Source organism: Cyprinodon variegatus, unplaced genomic scaffold (genome assembly GCF_000732505.1).
Source record: "Cyprinodon variegatus isolate N-32 unplaced genomic scaffold, C_variegatus-1.0 Scaffold228, whole genome shotgun sequence".
NCBI lineage: Eukaryota > Metazoa > Chordata > Actinopteri > Cyprinodontiformes > Cyprinodontidae > Cyprinodon > Cyprinodon variegatus.
Window position 1 is genome coordinate 907,015 of NW_015150681.1, and position 20,746 is coordinate 927,760.

General features: G+C 38.5%; 1 protein-coding gene across 1 annotated transcript in view; it reads right to left on the reverse strand.

Annotated features, from left to right (window-relative positions):
• The window catches only part of LOC107088750 (diacylglycerol kinase alpha-like), a 30,756-nt gene extending 12,627 nt beyond the window's left edge, over nt 1-18,129 (reverse strand). The window contains exons 1-8 of the mRNA XM_015381113.1: nt 17,923-18,129; nt 6,156-6,259; nt 5,769-5,845; nt 3,799-3,925; nt 3,533-3,607; nt 3,407-3,456; nt 3,244-3,318; nt 757-873 (exon numbers count right to left, since the gene is read on the reverse strand). Coding sequence (XP_015236599.1) covers nt 757-873; nt 3,244-3,318; nt 3,407-3,456; nt 3,533-3,607; nt 3,799-3,925; nt 5,769-5,845; nt 6,156-6,231 — 597 coding nt within the window. The 5' untranslated portion in view covers nt 6,232-6,259; nt 17,923-18,129. The remainder of the gene's footprint in view (nt 1-756; nt 874-3,243; nt 3,319-3,406; nt 3,457-3,532; nt 3,608-3,798; nt 3,926-5,768; nt 5,846-6,155; nt 6,260-17,922) is intronic.
• Nucleotides 18,130-20,746: the final 2,617 nt, after the last annotated feature.

The window sequence follows — 20,746 nt, forward strand, 5'->3', positions numbered from 1 at the left end:
CTAACTGCAGTGATTTTATGAACACAGCTGTGCAATTGGATTCAATCTGTCTAAAGAGCAGCCAGAGCTTTTGTGCAGATTGCCCACTAAAGTGCGTTCTTTTAATGACATAATGTATCTGCCAATCATCCGCGGTATGAGGTAGAATGGGCAGCAAGCGGCGACTGTGAGGGGGATGAATTTCCACACCCCGGGCTTCGAATGTCTGTGGCTAGAAATAGCCAAAGGGGAAGTCCCTCGCATTGTCTTAGAGACCACTGGGCAGAGTCTAGCTTGTGGTTTAACGTTGATGCAGCAAGAAAGCACTTATTCATATTCAGTGCAATGCATTAAACAGGACTCACTGCAGTAATCTGATCTGTTACTGTGCTAAGATGATTGTTTTCTAGTGTATTACAAAACATATATATATAATATACATATTTCATTTAGCTAAATATAGAATTTTGCCTGAAAAAGTTCATAATTTATGCTGTAACTTTGATGGTGCGAAGTAGGTGGGAAAAAGAATAGCAGCATTATGATGGTGCAAAGGCTTGCATGAGGGGGGATGACATTACCACACCCTGTAACACTGAGTCGGCATAAAGGCCCTTAGAGGCAGGGAGGAGGAGATAAAGGACAGTGGAGCCGCAATACAAGGCCAGGGCTTCAGATCATTGACAGTTAAACACCTGCTGTAAAAATCCACCATGTTCAGCTCTGCCTTCAGAGTCCAAACCACATAAAAAAAGAGGCTTGCAGCAGTAAACGCACCTTTAGACCCAGCAATACGAGCAAAGGGACGTTGTTCATGCCTCCCTCTACCCACTCATCCAGAGACACTGTGCCGCTGCAGTCGGCATCAATCGCTGTCATCATGTCCTTCAGTACCTGATGAAAAAAGATTCAGTCGTTACTTTCTGTTCTGCTTACCACTGCTGTGAAAAGGTATCTGGGTGACAGGGTCCTACTGTTTTTGTCCCTTTTCTCACACAAAAATGCTTCATCTTATCTGATACCTTTTATCATCAGACAAACATAGACAAAATAAATGAAAAAAATACAGTTTTCACTCATTCAGGGGGAAGGGGCAATTCAAACCAAAGTGATCAATCAATAAATAACATAAATTTTGCTAAACTAATTTACTTTTGTCCTATTTGACAGGTATAACCAAACCCTATAAAAGCCTGATCTCTTTCCTTAGATAGAAAACATTTAATTGTCTGTATGATTGATTTAACTATCTCTATAAAGTACCTTACGATGAAATATTTTATGAATTGGTACTATATAAATGAACTAAACTGAAATCTGTTGAACCACATTCAAATGGAACCTAACTGGCAACATGAAGCAGGCAAAAGGATGTAAGGAGTCGTTGTTGTCTGTCACTCTGGAAAGGTAAACAAAGTCATTTCTTAGTCTGTGATAGTTAAATTACCTACAAATAGAAAATAGAAAAAAGATATTCCAGCAGAGGACAGCCAAGCAAACTACCCCCAAACTGTAAAGGTTATATAAGCAACGGTTCAAAAGAGAACCTAAAACAACATCCGAAGCACTGCAGGCCAAGGTTATTATCCATAACTAAACTAAGGAAATAATGAAAATTAGAATTAAAAAACGATTTCATAACTAACTAAAATTAAAAAATTAAAAACTTTAGACTTCTTTAAAAAAAAAAATAACAGTAATTGTAACTGTAACAAGAGTTTACAAAGCTAATTAAAAGGAAAACATTTTTAAATTGCAAAAAAAAATTTTTGTTATGTCTTTATCATAAAGCATTAATATGAGGTCTAGTTCCTGGTTCCTGTTTTCCCTTTTTTCCTCTGTACATCAGCAGATGGCAGGTTCAACATCTGGCTTATTAGTGTTGATGCAGCGATCTGTCCTTATCTGGGATTTTATTTGCTTTACTTTTATTTTTGTCTTGTAAGTTGTATTACATAAAGGAGAAAAACTATAACTAAAACTAATAAAAACTAAACTGACACTAGGCTTTTTCAAAAATAACAATTAAACTAAACTAGATAACAGTACAAAAAAAATCAAAACTAATATAGAATTAGTCAGAAGTCAAATCTAAACAAAAATAAAAACTATTTAAACCTTACTGCAGACTCCAGTATCATGAGTTACAATCAGTTCTCCTTTAAAGCAGAACTAAGTCCAGTTCAAGTCACGCTCCCCCTACAGGTCTTTTTAGAAAATGTGTTGTAAACACTGACTGCCCTCTGTGAGCTGCGTTCCCCACAGCTACAGCTCACTGTCTAAGCAGCTGGAATATGCATATCAAGATTAAATGTCTGAAGAGGTGGTAGTATTGTAAATGATTTAATGTAATGTGAATTCATCAAACAACAAATTAATCGGCTTCCTCCAACACTCCAAAAACATGCCTGTTAGGTTATTGGCTTCTCTAAATTCTCCTTAGGTGTGAGTGTGTGCATGAATGGTTGTTTGTCCTGTTTGTCTCTGCCCAGTTAGGCAGCTGTAGATAGGCACCAGTACCCCTCCTGACCCCACTTGGGATAAGCGTGGCAGGGATGGATGGACAAATTAACCATCTAGAAGAAAATATCCTGGAGAAGGTGTGACCACCAGTTCATTGTCTAAAGTCCAAAGCAATGTGGAGGTTCCACCAGGAAGTCGTCCTCATAATGGCCAAGAAAACAGAAAGAAGTTTTCAGCATGGCCTAGTCAGAGTCCTGAGTTAAGTGACTGCTGGGGTCGTTTATTCCAAACACACAACAATAAGGCTAAATTCAAAAACTTCTCCACAGTGATGAAAACCTCACTGTTTTTGTTTATATCCTACCAGAAACAATTCCTCTGATTGAATAAATTCATTGTTAATATAAAAAAGGAAGAATAATTTAAGGGTTCAACAATAGTTAAGACTAAAGTGTAATATACTTTTTTGTTCCTTTTATAAATGAAGTATTTTTTTTAAATCTACTTTCTGTATTTAACTGAGCTATCTGCATTGATATGAAACATTTAAGTGTGACAGAATAAGCAACACCTGAATCTGAATGGAAGCCAGTTTTTACTTAATACTGTGTGTCCCCTGAAACTAGTCATCTAAATAAATCTAAAAGTTTTTCATAAAGAACTTCTTACTCTGATTATTGCTGTATAAAAAAAGTAATGATGCTTTAATGTGTGCAATTTTACTCCATTTGCAAAGTGTTTGCACACGTTAATTTATGAACAGCACATCTGCAGGTTGAAGCTCTGCATTCTGGGAATTACCGGTTCGAGTTCGGACACGTCCCAGTCGAGATATTCGGCAGCATGCATCATTTGAGCTATAATTCGATCTACTTCCTGTTGAGTAAAAGAAAAGTCAGTTACACCTGATATGATTCAATTATGACATTTGAACTTACAGTGAACAATTTATTAAGCAACTTACAGAGCTGTCAAGGACTCCATTGCCATCTCTGTCATAAAGCCTGAAAGCAACTGGAAAGAGAGAGAGGAAATGAAAGTGGAACCTCTAGCCCGTTGTTTCTGACCAGAGTAGAAACTAACGGCTTACACTCCAGTTTGTCCCTGGGTTGGCCATCTTCCAGCAGAGAGAAGTAACATGAAACATCCTTGAGGTAGACTTCCTCTATGGGAGAGATGGGAGGAAAGAGAGCAGGCTGTAAATGCTCTGGTTACCATATCTACACAAACAGTCCTGAACAGACATCCAGGGAGAAATGACTCTGCGCCAAACAGGCCCTAATGTAAATTGATAAGAGCCTGCTGCAAAGAGCAGGCAATGAGTGGCTTGAATGCACGATGTCAGAATAATCTCACTTGTGCCGTCTTCCTTGGTGGATTCAGAGTTTTGGAAGGAGCGGAAAAGTCGCTGGCAGAGATCTGAGGGGAAGTCCACTTCTAGGTAGGTCTTTAGGAACTGCCGAAAGCCTTCCTCATCGATACACTAGGGCAAAATGAATGAGTTGTGTTTAGTAGCTTACAAGCATATAAAAAAAACGTGTAACTCCCCTTGTGTGTTTGGGTTGTTAACTTCCTTTTTTCTAATGCAACTCCTCTTAAAATAAGGGAAGAAGATCATCACATATTGCTAAAGTTTCTTGCTAACATATCACAATAATAACCCTGAAACATGTTTGAAGGCTCTTTGTGGTTTATGTGAAAAAGCTTTATGAAGCCTCAGATAATAGCCATACGCCTCGCCTGCTTCTGCCTTTCTGCATCTTTTTAGACTTCAACATCAAACTCAGTGTGTTTTATTTAAAGTTCATAATTGTTGGGTGGAAACTAACCGTTATGGTTTGTTTATCCATTCTGTCCCCATGAGTCTAAACCTTCTCTTGGGGCATATCTCCAAAATCTTCGCCCATTTTTTTTATCTGAAACAGCCCAAGCTCAGTTAGTGTTTGTGAAGATAATCATTGGACCAATCAAACATTTAATGGCTTTAATACCTGGAGGTTTAGGGCTGTTTTAATGCTAAAACCAGAAATTACTCACTGACTTTAAGTCTTTTGCAGCTTCTGGCAAATTTACCTGCATATCAATGTGTATATAGCTCTAGCTGAATAAAAGCATCCCCACAGCATGATGCTGCCATCACCGTATTGCCCCCTGGGGATGTCCTGTTTATTGGTATACATTATTAGTTTTCCTGACCAAAAAAGTTTGGCATATAGACTGCAAAGTACAATTTTGTTCCCCTGACTAATTTTCCTTTAATCCATGTTCTATACACTGAATTCTAAAGATACCATGGGTCTCTTGCCTGCTCATCTGATTATTTTTTTGAAATACTGCATAGTTAATCAGGTACAGATGTCTTAAAAATTCTTGAAGTTTGTTGTTTGTAGCATAAAAAAACCTGCAAAGTGTAAAAAGGGTGATTTAAGCTCTAACTTAAAGTATCTCCTGATTTAATATTCTGGCCCGTCTCCTTGACCTGGCAGATGGACTGGAATCACATGATATTATGCAGCAGGGCAAAAAAAGCCGTATTCCCTTGATGGTGGAGAACCACAAACCCATTTCATGTTGATGTTTTTCCCCTTTTCTCAGCTGATACGCTGCAGGGCTGCCCCGGTGGCACTTCACACTCCATCGAGGCAGTTACATCACCAAAAACAAAGGAAATAATGTACAAGCAAAAAAATAAAATAAAATAACAGCAGAGAAAATAAAAAGAGCCCTATAACCAATACCTAATAAATCATTTTATTATTCAGTTGCATAGCATGGAAAACAATGTATTAGACCACCCATGTTGACCCATTATTTTCTACAGGTATAAACATTTAGAATAAGAAACTATAGAAACAAAGTTGGTGTATTTTTTTTTCCTCAACAGAATTTACTGATTACTGTTATTGCAAAAGCTTTACTTCAATGTTATTTTAGTTTTAAATTGAATGTACCTCATCAGTAATTACTAGCTTTGCTTACATGCAGATTAGTTAACAGGACCGTCTATTATTAGAGGATCTTTCATCGTTTAAGTTTATGTTTGCACAGCATGAGGAAAAGCAGCCTCAGCCTTGCTGCGTGGGCAAATCTAAGGAGGCAATTTACACTTGCAGCCTCGCTCAATAGCATCAGCTTAACGGCATGATCGATAGGTTGGAATTCTAATTAAGCAGCGCAGGATTATTAATAACGGACAAGATGCATGAATCATAGAGCCGTTTCACACTAAACAGCTGCGCTCGCTCTGATCATTTCGTTCCCCATGCAGCTAACATCAGTGTGGGCGAGGACTCGACCGACTGCAGCGGGACGCCCCGTCCCCTCACCTCTCCATGCCTGTGCTGGGCCAGCCTGCCATCTTTATCAAATTCCCTCAGCACGTCTTTCACCTTCAGGCTGCAGTCTGGAAGCAGAAACACAGAGGTCATACGGGCATGTACACATGTGCACTTCTGTAATTACTCATGAGAATTTGATTCCTTTGCGAGCAGTCATTGAAATTACACTTTAAAATATATTTAAATAGAGTATAAGCATATATTTTTATGACTGAGATACAAAAAAAAAAAAAAAAACAAGCGGTAGACTACTGGTGCTTCTAGATATGAGAAACCATGAGCGAGGGTAAATGAGCACGTGTGGGTGGAAGTGTGTGCGGGGAGGGATGTTAAGCGCTGCAGAAGCCGCCTGCTTGCCTGTCTGTCTGTACTCACATTCGATATACTGCTGAAGCTGGATAAAGTCGACAGGGTTCAGTTCCTTCACCTCTGGGTTTGTGGGGGTGGACATGGTGCCTGCTTCTGCACTAACTGCCTGCCTGTATACACAAAGGCGAGAGAAACAGTGAGATGTAGACAGAGAGAAAAGAGAAGGTGGGTGAACAGCAGACTGCTTCTTTTGTAAAACATAAAAGCATGGCTGCAAGCGAGAGATAGCATCTTCCTCATCTGACAAACGTAGAAAATCCAGAACTGCAGCTCGACAGAAAACTTTAAAAGACTAAACAGAAGTTTGTACACAGAAATATCTGGCATGATAAATAATTTTGTAATATTACTTTTATATAGTTTTCCACATATACGGTGCCTTGTAGAAGTATTAATTTAAAAGAACAAATTAATTAATGAAAAAAAAATGCAGTTTTGATAAAAGCCAATACAAACCACTGGGTTCGAATCAAATGGAAAAGAATACAAAGTTTTTAAAAGTTTTTTTACATATAAAAATCCGTAAAGTATTAAATTTCTGGGATGCATTTATATTCACCCTTCTTTACTTTGGAACCCCTAAATAAAATCCAAAGCACCAAATGGTATCTGGAAGTCATCCTATTACTTAATACAGACATGCATCTAATAAGCAAGTGTTCATTCTAGAGGACATTAATAACTTAAGCTGAAGCTGAGGGCCCCTTAAGGACAATTCATTTTTTAGGGTATTTTTGCATTTAAAATAACTTCTGTGTAAATTTATTAAAAAAAAAAAAATCATTTTTTTCAATAATATATGCAGAAATTATTATACATGAAGATGAAAAATATATGGGCTTTGAGGCCAGAGTAAAACAGACAAGGAAGGACTCGTGCAGATTAGACAAACTTATCTTTGGAAAGCAGAGCTTTATTTTAAAGTTTATTTGATTTAAATATGACTGTCTTCATAAAATGTATCATTCCTTTTCATCAAAGCTATTTTTGTTTGCTGTTCTTCTTGCATTACAATTAATTTTTGCACATTTCTGTTGGCAGCTGAAACCAAAAAGTATAAACCACATCACACCTTTATTGTTATTAAACAGCATATTAGATTATTTTATTGCTTGTGTTAATAGTAGATGATCCATACAAACAGCACTGCCAGAGATGCAATGAATTTATAGTGGGTGAATGAAAGATCTGATCATCGGACCAAAATCTAATCTTGCTTAGGGCCAAATCGAGGCTTGGACCGCCCCTGATGGAGATCTACAGCTTAGGTGCAAGAATCTGCTGACAGGACTTATAGCCTCAAATCTGTTATTTATGAAACTAGAGCAAGATAAAAGCCATTCGCAGTCTGTCCGAAGCGATTTAAGAGAGACAGCAAATATGTAAAAACAGATCTCTGCTCAGACGGCAATAAAATAGACTATTTTCCCTATGTGTAAATCACTATGCCGTGTGATCCCTCTGAATATATCATTCCCATGTCAAAGTATGGCAGTGGGGGCATCATTGTCTAGGATGCTACTCTTCAGCAGAGACATGCAAACAAATAATAGTTAATGGAAAAATGGGTGGTGCTTAATTCAGGAAGGAGTCCTATTAGAGGCTGATGAAGACTTTAGACCTTAACCGGGTTAAGGTGTGATGAAGACCTTAACCAGGAGGCCAACAGCCCTGAGCATAAAGCCAGGTCTACCAGGAAGTGGTTGAGATCAAAGTGTTTTCATGTGCAAAAATGGCCCAGTCAAAGTCCATACCTAAATAGAAAATTGAAACTTGAAAATGTTTAATCTAAGATGCGTTTCATCAAACTCGGCTTTGAGAAAGAGAAATGATGAAATATTCAGAGTTGTAGAGACACATAGAAACAACTACATAAAAATAGGCGTTGTTCCATCAGATTAAACCCTTTGAAAAAAATAAATCCTGAAGGGGGTTTGAATACTTTTGAACTTTTGTGTTGCATTTCCAAAGAATCAAATTCTTCCAAGCTTGCATATAAAATGTCTTTGTTAAGACTTCACACCATCAAAACATGCAGTTAGCCACTTAAAACTAGGTCAGGCAGAAATCATTTCAGCCAAACAGCACCCATGATACTTGGACTCTGGGGAGGCTTTGCACCCAAAATCTGTTTCATCCACTCCCTGGCCTAGATCAGCTTCCAAAAAAACATCAAACAGCAGCTGGTTAAGAAAATCAACCAGTGGTGTGGTCTGCAACAATTAGGAAATTAATGATTTGCATGCTAGAAAGAAAAAAAAACCGCTTTGGGTTGTGGAGGGGGGCTCCCCTTGCATTTCAAAAGGCAAAAACTTAAATGTCACCCAAAGCTGATGGTGAACAATGCATTTGAATATGTCACGTCGAAAGGAACTCAGGGCTGCAGCATGAAGCTCTCAAAGATAGTTTGGTGGGCCTGAACGAGCACTCGGATGATTTGTTACCAATGCTTTTACCAGCATTAGGTGTGCATTTAAACCCTAATGGAAGGAAAGTCCATAATGGCAGGAAAACATACACCTCATTAATGATTAAGGAAAGAGGAAAGGAATTAATGGACAGGTAACAACATCCTGTTTCACAGTGTCATCATAGAAGAAACAGAAAAACAGATCAGTAAGAAAAAGACAGACCGATCATTACTGCAATGATGGAATACATAATGGAGTTAAAATACAGGGAATGGGATCTTTCCATCAGGTCTGTAACAACAGACGCTATAAAAGATAACACGTGCTTCTCTAATCACCTGATGCATTCCGTAGCTCAGGAAATGAATGAGCTAATATTAGTTTAATTGTGCAATGGGAGGAAATTGAATAATTTGTAAAAAAAACAAAGACAATATCCAGCTTCTGTCAAATAAAATTTGCCCATTAGACAAAAAAGATTGCATTTTTTAAGCCCTGCATACATTATATCTTCTATCTAGTGAGTCCTCTCTGAATGTAATCTATAGTTGATTAATGATTAGTTAAAAGAAAATATGAATGAGCATTTTCTGCTTTGCATCAACATTAAAGAAGGTGCTAATGCAAAATTTTTATTTATTTAAAACCCTACATGGGAAATTATAACAGTGTATTCCAACTTTTCTGGTAAAATAAAATGTGTCAGTGTTTGCATAAAACAAAGCAGTAAGAAAACTTTAATGCCGATCTTAAATAATTTCAGCTAATGTTCAGCCTATAAAGCCATCTGTTTACCTAAAGGCTACGGACCTGGATCCCTTCCAGTTAATTTACACAAAACATTAAGACTGTTAAGAAAAGGAACATTACAAACTCTTCACACTGACAAAGAAATGAAAAACAAGCTTTTATATGAATGCATCCGTATCAGTGGCACAAAATGAAAGCAAAGTGGACGATGTTTTTCATTGCAGGCTGATGAAAAGAGGCTCACTCTAAAGCTCTCCTTCACACTTTTGTCCCTAGGTTTTTATCACACATTCAACTGCAGCTGGTGCACAAATCTGTGACGGGTGCCTGCACTGAGCAGACAATCAGTCTGCTCAAAGGACAAAAAAATGAACAGAGAAACCGATGGAATAATATGGAATACCATGAACTCCCTACATGCGATTTGGATGCAGTTACTCTTTTCGGGCACTGAAAGGTTCACACTGTCCTCACTTAATTCCCTCAAAAGGTCAGCGGCGTTGCCTAGCAGTTCTGTTTGTGTGGCCCGATGAGGTTGCCAGAAAAGGGAAACCTGAAGGAATCAGGAAAATAAAATAGCTTGTGATCACAGACTGCTTAACACAATCTCCTGACTCCATCGTCGAGAAAGTGAGTCATAAACCGACTAAAAATAGCCCGCTAAATTTACTGTGAAGCTTTTGTTTTAGAAACGTCTGAATGATCTTCCTTTTGTTTTTGTCAGGAACAACACAGTATTTACAGCTGTAACCAGATTTTTACACACACTGTACAAAGAGAACCATAGTCTGTCAATATCTAACTATAAAATCAGACCAAAGTATTAATGTTTAAATGATTTATATTGGCTAAATGCTGGAGTAACATTTCCAGATTCACATATATTTCTTTTTTCAGCTTTTTATTGTTATTACACTGTCACAAGTACAGAGCAACGAAATTAACTCTGAATTTAACCTATCCCCTTGGGGAGCAGTAGGCTACCATTATGCTGCAGCCAGGGAGCAGTGTGAGGTTAAGGGTCTAAGCCCTAACCAGTGGGCCGCCTCTCCCCATTTCCTTCATATACAGTAGAGCCGACCTTTAAACTGTATTACATAGGTCAAATAATTTGTGTTTTCTTGCATAAGCTCAAAGGTTTGCTGGGATTTTGGTCCAATCCTAATCTCTGCTGTCCCTGAGTCCAGTTTGTAGGCTGCCTTGCTCACACAGGTAGACCCACTTGCACCCAAGCTTTAACTTCCCTGCAGATATTTGGAGGTTGCCCACATATTTTACCCACATTTACTGTTCTCGTGATGGAAAAGTGCACCAGTCCCTCCTGCAGCAAAAAAACAAACAAACAAAAACCTCAATAGTTTTTGTCCCTGACTAGTTCTTATTAAGCTCTTTACGTTACTCCTGGGAGCTTGTGTGGTGGTGAAGTTGAAGCACTGTTATTTTATTTAAATAAAATAAATCTGCATAAGCCTCCAGAAGCAACATAACGTTGCGACGATAAGGTTCTGGGTTTGGCCTAAGGTCTTCATGCATAGAGTTTGCATGCTTTCCCTGCATTCTTGGGTTCTTCAAAGGGTATTTAACACCCACAATCTAAAATCATGACTACTAGCTTAACTGGTGTGTTTAAATAGGCTGCTGGAGATAAACACTGCATGGACAAGTTGCAGAGGTAAGGTGGATTTTGCTTGTAGAGTGATGGCTTCTACCTGTTTTACAGATATGTCATCCTCCGCCATGTTTCAATCAGCATTTTTTACTAACTTCTTGATTTTTTTTTCTTTAGATTTTGCATTAAAACAGGCTAATTCTTTTGCGTTTCTACTTGAATAAGTTGTTTTAAACAGAAAAGTGCTTCACTTTCATGCATATGAAGTTGTTTTTTAAAGATGAACCAAACTAATGGATGACACACTTCCCTGCATAATTTCTTTCCTGTTTTTCTTTTCATTTTCCATGATGTCATATACGGAAGTGTTGTGTTGGTGTAGTTCATTCATTTCACATCCTAGCCTCGATTCTTCTAAAGTGTTTAAAAGCACAGTTATCTTTCTTATGCAAACTGAAATCTAAGTAAGTCAAGTTTTCTTGTGAAAAGTGCATTTTCCCTTAATTCGAGAGGTGGTGATAATTTGCCTTTGAAATGGAATAATTTACATTTAAAATGAGAAAAACATACATCCATTATCTTATTTAAACATTTCATTTTTGATCAGCTTTTGCAGTAATTTTAGAGAACACAACTTTTAAAAAAAGTGGCCTTTAATTAACTAATATGAATCATTTTGATAACTACAATTGGTGTAAAACTTGGAGAAAAGTTGGTCTAGTTTCAAAGTAGAAATTGAATTAAAAAAACAAAAAAAACAACTATTGCATCTGTTAATATCTGGTATCAACTGAATGTACTGTCTCTTTACCAACCGGGCATCATCATCATTTTCGTCTACTTCAACACAATCTCGATCCTATCTGAGTAATCTGATTCCGCACTTCCTGATTAGATAATGATTTGCATGCTCGATGATGGGGGGAATCAGGACCAGTCAGAACATGGAGCACAGGAAGAAACGTTCCATGTACTTAGAGGAGTAATGAATTGCCTCATATATTCAGAGCAGATTGTCAGTGCTCACAAACAGGGGAGCGACCGCTGAAAAACAACTGCATGGACAAAATGGGTGTAGTATACTGAGGCGAGCTTATTATTAGGGAAGGTTTCAGAAAGGTCTAAAAAGGCTTAATACGGACTGTATGACAGGTTCTGGTTACATTATTGGAGCGAACGTTTAATGGCTGATGCTTTATGAGGAAACTGTTTATGCTTATTTATAGAAACATTTCTCTGGAAAAGTTTCGGCTGCATAGACGTCAAAGATCGAGATACTGGCTAAGAGGGGACCCATTCACAGTCATGGAGTTTGTTTTTCTCTGCTGATAGAACATCCGAGATGTGATTTTGTTTAAACAAATTGCTGTTCCACGTCAGCTGTACAGAATACATGAGCTGGAGAGGTCTAAATATCAACAGTATGCAACAGCTCACCAAAAAAAATGCATTACTGCCAAAAAAAACCTTACATGTATGTGAATGTGAATGAATTATCTGGAAAACCCTCAGGCACAATCCTTTTATAAGCTTACGGAACGCAATAATTCATCTTCATGACAGGTTGTTTATTATTATTATTAGTCATAAAGCTAAATCAAAAAAAAAACACAAAAAAATGTTCCCTTCACTTGGGGATAACCTTTTTTCCAATGGGGGTGAATGTTTGTGCGAGCTCGCACAACGCCCACGCCTCTTGTCAAGGAAATCTTCTGCTTTGCAACTCTTGCAGAGTGTAAGTCACCGACTTTGTCATCCTGTGGTTGGAAAAGACTGTTTTGGGTTTTCTGAAAAAAAAGAAATGAAAGAGAAAAAAAATGCAGTCTACAAATAGTGCTGGGCTTCTGTTTTTGTCTTGAAACTACAACACTTCTCTTCAGTGAAGTGTGAGCACATTGCATCAGATTAATAGAGGGGAAGGACCGACATGCACGGTTGCTATGGAAAGTGTTTCCCTCCATCAGCTGCTCTCTGTCAAAGCACTGCTATGGGTGACTAACAGGTAGGAGGATCCACAGGCTGGAGGGGAGGGGTAGGGGCAGTGGTTAGCTTTGAGTCTTCCCCCTCCAAACACGAAACCTCCCATGCCAAAGGCCTTCAAAAATAGAGGCCAAGCTCTAAACAGCATTCAACGTGCAGATGATACTGTGAGTCATTCCAGCAACATGGGAGAATACTCTATTACTATAAACGGTGTGTTAGCTCAGGGTTCATGCTCCGGAAGCTACTAGGGTTAGGGTTGGTAACAAAAAAAATTATCCAAACTTTTGCATGTACCTTCTACTACTACCACTTTTATTATCTATAGAACACTTTAAAAACATCCACGGGTGCAACAAAGCACTGCACATATAAAAACAAAAGCACTGCAACAAAGGACAATGCAGGAAAACAATAAACAGCAATAAACTAGGTAGATTGCATGGCTTTTTGCAAGCCAACTGTGCGATTTGAAGCACATTAATGAAGTCAGAGGCAATCTGATCTAGACCAGGGGTCTGCAGCATACATCTACGGAGCCAGAAGTGGCTCTTTGAAATCTCTATAAAGTGGTTAAACATCATAAAGAATCAACTAAAGGTTTAAAATGTGGTATAAAAACAATACCTTATGTTCAAAGCTTTAGCTGCTCTTCTAAATAATTTCTGAGACAGATTTTCTCTAAAGAACTAAATAAAAAAAAAATAATAATCTGTTTTATAGATCTTTTTTCTTTCTGGTATCAACTGAATGTTGAAAACTATGTTTTTATTTTACATAATTTTCTACAAATATTGACATCATAGAAGAGAAAATCCATGAATTTTATACTTTTTCATTGTTTTAACATCTAAAATTACAAATAAATGGCAACAGATTTCCTATGGCAAATATTTCAAAAAGCTCATGTAAAATTTGCATTTTTAAACCAATTTTATTCAAATGGACTTGGATTAAATTGGATTAAAAGGGTTGCAGACCACCCCACTACGCCCCACCGCTCCGATTTTAAAGAATTGTCCAGATTTTAAAAGGTTACGGTTTCAAAAACATCCCATTATACCATACCTAATGAATAAAATCCCTTTAATATGATGTCAGAATAGTGGTCCACCTAATGCTGGTAAAAGCATTGTCCAAGTTCTTGTCCAGATGCACCCAAACTATCTCTGAGAGCTTCATGTTGCAGTCCTGAGTTCCTTTCAACATGACAAAATCAGATGCATACATTTTCAACCGTCAGCTGGCTTAAAAAATGTCCCCCCTACTTACAAGAAAGATCAGTTTGCTCATTTGTAAATATTTTCTTGCTGCAAAAAGAAAAAACAAAAAACATTGAAGACTACAGAACTAACACCTGATTATGACTTTTATTCAACAAACTGCGGAGAGGACTTCTGTTAAGCAGCAGGCGCTAATAAACCAGCTACCACCAGCTTGTAACACTTGTGTTACCCTATGAAGAGCAGAACAGACATAATTTTGCACAGCACAGCATTTGCCTAATGCTTATACCATGATATCACGAAACTGAGGAACTAATATAATCTTATAATTATAAATAAATCTGTTTGGTAATAAATAGTTACTGTGTGGGCATAGCCATGTATAATCTATTAAACAAGGCTTCCCCTTGTCTGTTACTGCATGGCGTTATCTGAGGAATTCAATGTTATGTAAACTACAAGCTCAACCAAGGAGAAACACCAGATAAATTGGAACAACACAGAAATAGATTGTAAAACAGAAAAAAAACTACATTCACAGAAGTATGAATCACGGATTTCTTGGAAAATGTGGGTGAGGTTTTGCTCATTCCCCAGCTTCAAAGTGAGGACTGCCCATCACTCTGAGTTCAGACTTGAATGTGACTTATATAATAGCTTTTTTTTTTTTTCTTTTTTGTGGAGGCAGTCTTGTAGAACGACAAGCTGCTCTCAGATATAGAAGAAAAAAAAATCTGAAAACCTGACCAGACTTGAGAGGTAGAATGCTGTCATACAACAACCACACAGCTTTTTTCTTTTTTTCTTTTTCTAAAGGGGGTGGTCTTAACCGGTTCGCCTACAAATCCAACTAAAAATAAAACATGTATTTTCTTATTCATCAGAACGAAGCAGAAAACACCAAAGGTACTATTACATTACTATGCATGTTCAGAAAACAAATCATTTACAAATAAAGTTTTAAAAAGTCACTTTCCTATTTGAAAGCAAGTCAAATGATGATGATAACTTTTTCATGACAACTCATGGTACTTTATGAACAGGGCCGGATTCAGCTGGATGTGGACCCCTGGGCTGGAGCCAGTTTTGGTGCCCTACCCACACAAACCTCTTCAACTCATCAAAAGTAAACTGATTGTGCGGTCGGGTCACAGATCAGTTGATAAGAACTGATGCAGCATCAATTTAATCCCCTGACACATGCTTTTTTTTTTTTTTTTTTTTTAAGAAAAAGGGTGTAGCCTTAATTTTGAAGGTCAAACCAGACCACCAGTGTTTCTTGAAAAGTTTAGCCCATGAAAATAAAAGATTTTTCAGAAAAGGCCAGGCTTTATGTCATGAATGTGCAACCACTAAACGCTAGAAAGAACGTTCCAAGGAGGAGGTTCCCTTAAAGGTGATGGCTGCAGCTTTAACTCCTTCCGGCCAGTAATTGGCGCCCTTGCACTTGTCTGCTCTCGTTTTGTGCTGTTAGCTAACCAGTTCCCAGGTCTGTTATGATAACTAAAGCACACAGTAACTTACAAGTTATAACATAAAGCAGCAGGTTGTTTGTTTCCTAAAGTCAACACCAATCGTCAAACGCTTGATGTTGGGCCTCACTGCAAAATTTTTCTTTTTTTTCCTTCACTTTAGTCGTAGAAATGTAACAAAGGAAAGAAGCATTGCTCAGCTCTGTTAAGGAGCTTTTAGGATCTGGCAACACCTAAGCTTTTCCTCGTGTGAATTTAACCTACAATTCCTATTGGTGCAGAATCCTTTTATGTCACCATTGGCATCACAACCAGAAGTATTTACTTATATATTTTGGACCTGCAAGACATTTATGAAACAATTATCTATATACAGTACTAATATTTTTCACCACTCTAGGCATTCTGTGGATGTATTATTTTTGAAATATTCATGTTTTTTTTATGACCTTTACCTATTTCTCTTGTTAGATTTATTTTCCTAAGGTTCGGTCAAAGGCGGGGCAGTGACCTCATGTTAGTCAAATACATGAGTATTGTTTACTTTCAAAAAGGTCCAACAAAAAAAACACCTCACCAAATATGGGGGAATGAGTTTCACCTAATTTACAATGTTTGAAAAAAAGCATATACTTAAAAATAAATATATCATCAGTGCCTCCCAAAACATGTGTCCCTACTGTCCCTTCAAGTCCTTTATGAAGTATGACCCAGCTTTTTTTTTTTATTAACAGATCATTCCAGATGCATGGTGATAAAATACAGGGAGTGCGGGATAAATGCAAGACAGCCCTGCTTTAACAACGTCATATAATCCATACAGCCATTTCTCAGTTGGTTTAAATATTTATAAAGGATCAGATCACAAAACTACCAGTATTTTAAGGCAAGTAGCCTCAAACAAACCACAGGAAAACAGAAAAGTGGAGTCGCCTCCATCAATGGCGTAACAACACAACAATACGTAGAGAACATATGGGGTGGGACCCATATGAAGTACAGCACCCCAATCTATGCTCTGGATTACCCATAATTCCAAGTCGTATTGTAAAAAAATAAAATACTCAAGTACACCGTTCTTTTAAGATCTTTATTGCGTTTTGAAACATATATTAGTGTATTTTTTACCAACCGTCTAGTGAACTATACACAGTTATTAACATAGTAATTAAAAGTACCACCCACACTGCTTTGCTATTGGTGTCGTGTTTAAACGGCTCCCCATCATGTTGAAATCTGCCATGTGTTGGGGTATAAATAAGGTCCGGTCAGGTAATCTATAGTATCAGGTGGGTTTAAGAGGATTTTTTTGCACCATTACATCTGCAAAGAGACATCCTATTCCACAATTGCATAGGGGGGCCAACCAGATGTCAGTGAAGGGGCCCCTAAGCAACTGTAATCTCAGTTTACTGATAGTTACACCATTGGTCTCCATCAAATGACAACATGCATTGAAATAAAGTTAATTTGTCTGCTTATGATAGAAAAAAAAATTCTGGATCACATTGATAGAACAAATTTCAGAGAGCTAAAGTGGGGGGGGGGGTGCAAGTCAGATTAAATGTGTCTTTGTCAGATAATGAGTGAACTGAAAGTTACACTCACCGTTTACTGTTAGAAGACACTGGAAAAAGCAGCTGTGAGTAAACTATGACCTCACAGAAGTGGCAATACAAACCACCGCCCACTTCCCCACCATAAAGGATTTTGCCATCCCAGTTCCTACAAACACCCAAATACATAACACCCCCCACCCCCACCAGAGGGGTGTTTAATGTGTATTTTGGTTCAGGTTTCAGTTTTGCAGCTAGTGCACCCCCCTCCATGCATACACATATGATCATAGATGAGGGTCACCCAGATAAGATCCTATCTCATGGGAAAAATAACCTGTTTGTTTAGTGGCCTAAAGACTTATTAGGCTGTAAATCATCACACTGAAACCAAACAGAGCAGCACCTACAGTTGGGTCCCAGAGAAATCAGATGTGTCAGTGCACATGAGCAGGGAACACCAATTGTAATTAAAGAATACATAACAGCCTGCAAAAGGAACTGAAATAATGGCTGTTTGAGCGTCTTTATTGAGGCATTCATATACAGTATGTCTATTTTTTCAGCTGAAGTATTCGCTTTATTTATTATTACTGTGCAGAACTAGTTGGGTTTATATTCAGCTACTGGCGCAGCCTCCCTTCTTTTTTTAATGGCTAAAATAATCCCGCTGCAGGGAGTGAAGCTGCTGTTTATCTGCGGCTAAAAAACGCGCAACGAAAGTTCAATCAGATAGAGTCCCGGGCGCGTTTGCTGTCGGCTCGTTTACCTTGCTGTCGATGCTCCGCTGTGTCTGAGCTCGCCGTAGTGCAGCCCTACAGCCCGGGGTACCAATCCTCTGATTTTCTTTTAAATCTTTTTTTTTTTATCTTGTCTATTTAAATGTCTCCTTTCAGACGAGCAGCCGGGGAACTTCATACGGCAGGTCGGAGGGACTGAAAGCGGTGAAGTAGTTCATGGCAGAGAGTGAGTGAGAATATCCCTCCATAAGCACCGCCTCGGCTGCTCCCTGCGTGCACACCCCTCCTCATAAACCAACACACACACACAGAGGCGCTGTGAAGCCGTCAAGTAATGCTCGTTAAAAATAATCATTTCCATTAGGATCACTTAAAGGAAATCGATGCAGGATACACTTCATGCTTTTAGTAAACAAATAACTGTGAAAAACAACTACAGTTAAGCATGGTGGAGGCTGTCAGGAAGCTTGGATATGGACTTTTAAACAGGATAATAATTCCAATCATATCTTAAAGACCTCTAAGCATAGGCGGTTTTAAACAGGGGCCAAAAGGGGCCAGTGTCCCTCTAGTAACTGGCTAACTGGCCCTTGTACCAAATACGGTAGTGACCCGAATATAGGACGACCCTGATTATAAGACGACCCCCTCTTTCCAGGACCAGTTTTTAGAAACAAAACAAAAAGACCAAAAATAAATTAATTAATAAAAAAAAAGGACTATTTTAATAAAATATTTTATATTTAAGTGCTAACAATTTTATTTAAATAATACTGCACTGAAAGATTTGTGCAATTAAACAATTAAAGTAAAAAAAAAAAAAAAAAAAAAAAAAAAAAAAAAAAAACATGGTAATGACACATTTATTTGAAATCTTGCAACACTTCAACTCAAATGCAATCTCAACTTTGCACTTTTCATTTTTTGGTCCCCTGCACATTTTACTATCCAAAAACAATGTTAAGCTACATCACACAGAATTTGTCAAGCACTAGGACCAAGTGGAAAACGGTAGGACAAGCTGAAGCCTGCTTTCCTGAGTTTAGACCACCCATTAGCTCCTGATTGTGTCTTTTCTTGTGTGATTGGCTGTCACCGCTGTCACTCCTAAAGGGCTGGTTATAATCTCGCATTGTATCGCAGTCAGCTTTGTCGCAGGTATGACGCAGACATTTTTGATTTATGCCCAATATTGAAGCGTGGTCTGCGCTATGTTATATTCCACGCCCCAACGCAAGAGGGACAACAGGAACTAGCTGTGGGTCTAGATACGGCCGAGGCAGTGAGGAAGAGGTTGCAGGTTTGTGCGACAACTGAGAGACATGACGGCGAAAAAGAGCGAGGATCCAGTTGGAAAAAAGGCTGATTTATACTTCGAAACTAGGTCGTCTGCGTGTGTGTCGCAGTGAACGCAAAGACGTCCCCGCCCCCTCCGCAGACACTTTGCTGCACTTCTCCTAAATTGTAGGTGACCGCAGACAGTGTTGCAGACAAGAGGCTGGCTTGTTGTGTTTTTATGACCGCAATGGCGGAAAACAACTCCTGAAGATGGGCCATCTAGAAGAGCGAAGTGCGCGAGAACGCTGGGACCCTTGTTCCTCCTGGATTCCCGCTCTTTTTCGCCCTCATGCCCCTCCGTTGTCGGACAAACTTGCTCCCACTTCCTCACCGCCTCGGCCGTATCTAGACCCACAGCTAGTTCCTGATTCTCTTGCGTTGTGCCATGGAATATAACAGCTTCAAAATTGAGCATAAATCAAAAATGTCTGCGTCAAGCTCACTGCGACACACTACTGCGGGGAGTATAACCAGCCCTAAAGGGTCCAAGCTTTCTTGCGCACCTCGCTCTTCTAGCTGGTCCAACTTCAGAAGCCGTTTTCCACAATGGCGGTCATACAAACAAACAAGCAAGTAAGGTACCAAACAGGAAATATGCATGGTGTAGAGCAGATGTAGATTTGACCAATCAGAGGCCTTCTCTCTGCGGTCACCTACAATTTGGGAGAGGTGCAGCAGAGTGTATTCAGAGGGGTCGGGGACGACTCTGTGTTCACTGTGAAACCTACACAGACGACCTAGTTTCGAAGTATAAATCAGCCTTAAGAAGCTCACTTTACAAACATCTGATGCGCTACTGTATCGGGTCTATGATTGGATGGTCAAACATGCTGAAATCAAAATTTTGTCCATCATCTATGTGTTCTCACCCTGCAGTTCTGCAATTTTTTGATAAGCTTTTCTTTTGCTGTTTGCATTTTTCCTCTCTTTTTGAATGTGCCATTTTCTGACATTGCTTTCTGTAACTCTGTAGGTCTTTGCTGCCTGACACTTGTTTGATGCCTCAGCTGCATTGACCACAGTTATTTTAAAATTGGCATCATCCAATGTCTCAAATGTTTGCAAACTTGTGTAACTTTTGATCCACTACACTCTGGGTAGCGACTCTCTATTTGTAGCATTCTAGTCACTTCTTATCTGTTGTAATTAAAAAAAAACATTACCGCAGCCACAGTGAGGTCAGTGGCTTTTTTTTACTTGCGCCCTCTGCTGTTGCTTTCATGTAGCTACCCCAGACAACTGTTAGCCTGTATAATTGGTTAGACTTCGATTATAAGACGACCCCACATTATTTAACGAAAAATAAAATTGTCTTTTATTCTGGCCAATACAGTACATAATACAGAATACATTTATCATAAATGACTCATGATATGCACTTATAGTTTTTTTTTTACAGTTGTATAATGTTTTTGTTTTACAAATAAAGACAGTGTAAAGAGATTTTCCCAGATTTCTTGTAAACACATTAAAACGCCATAAATGTGTTGCTCTACACGTGTAAAAAGTCTCCCA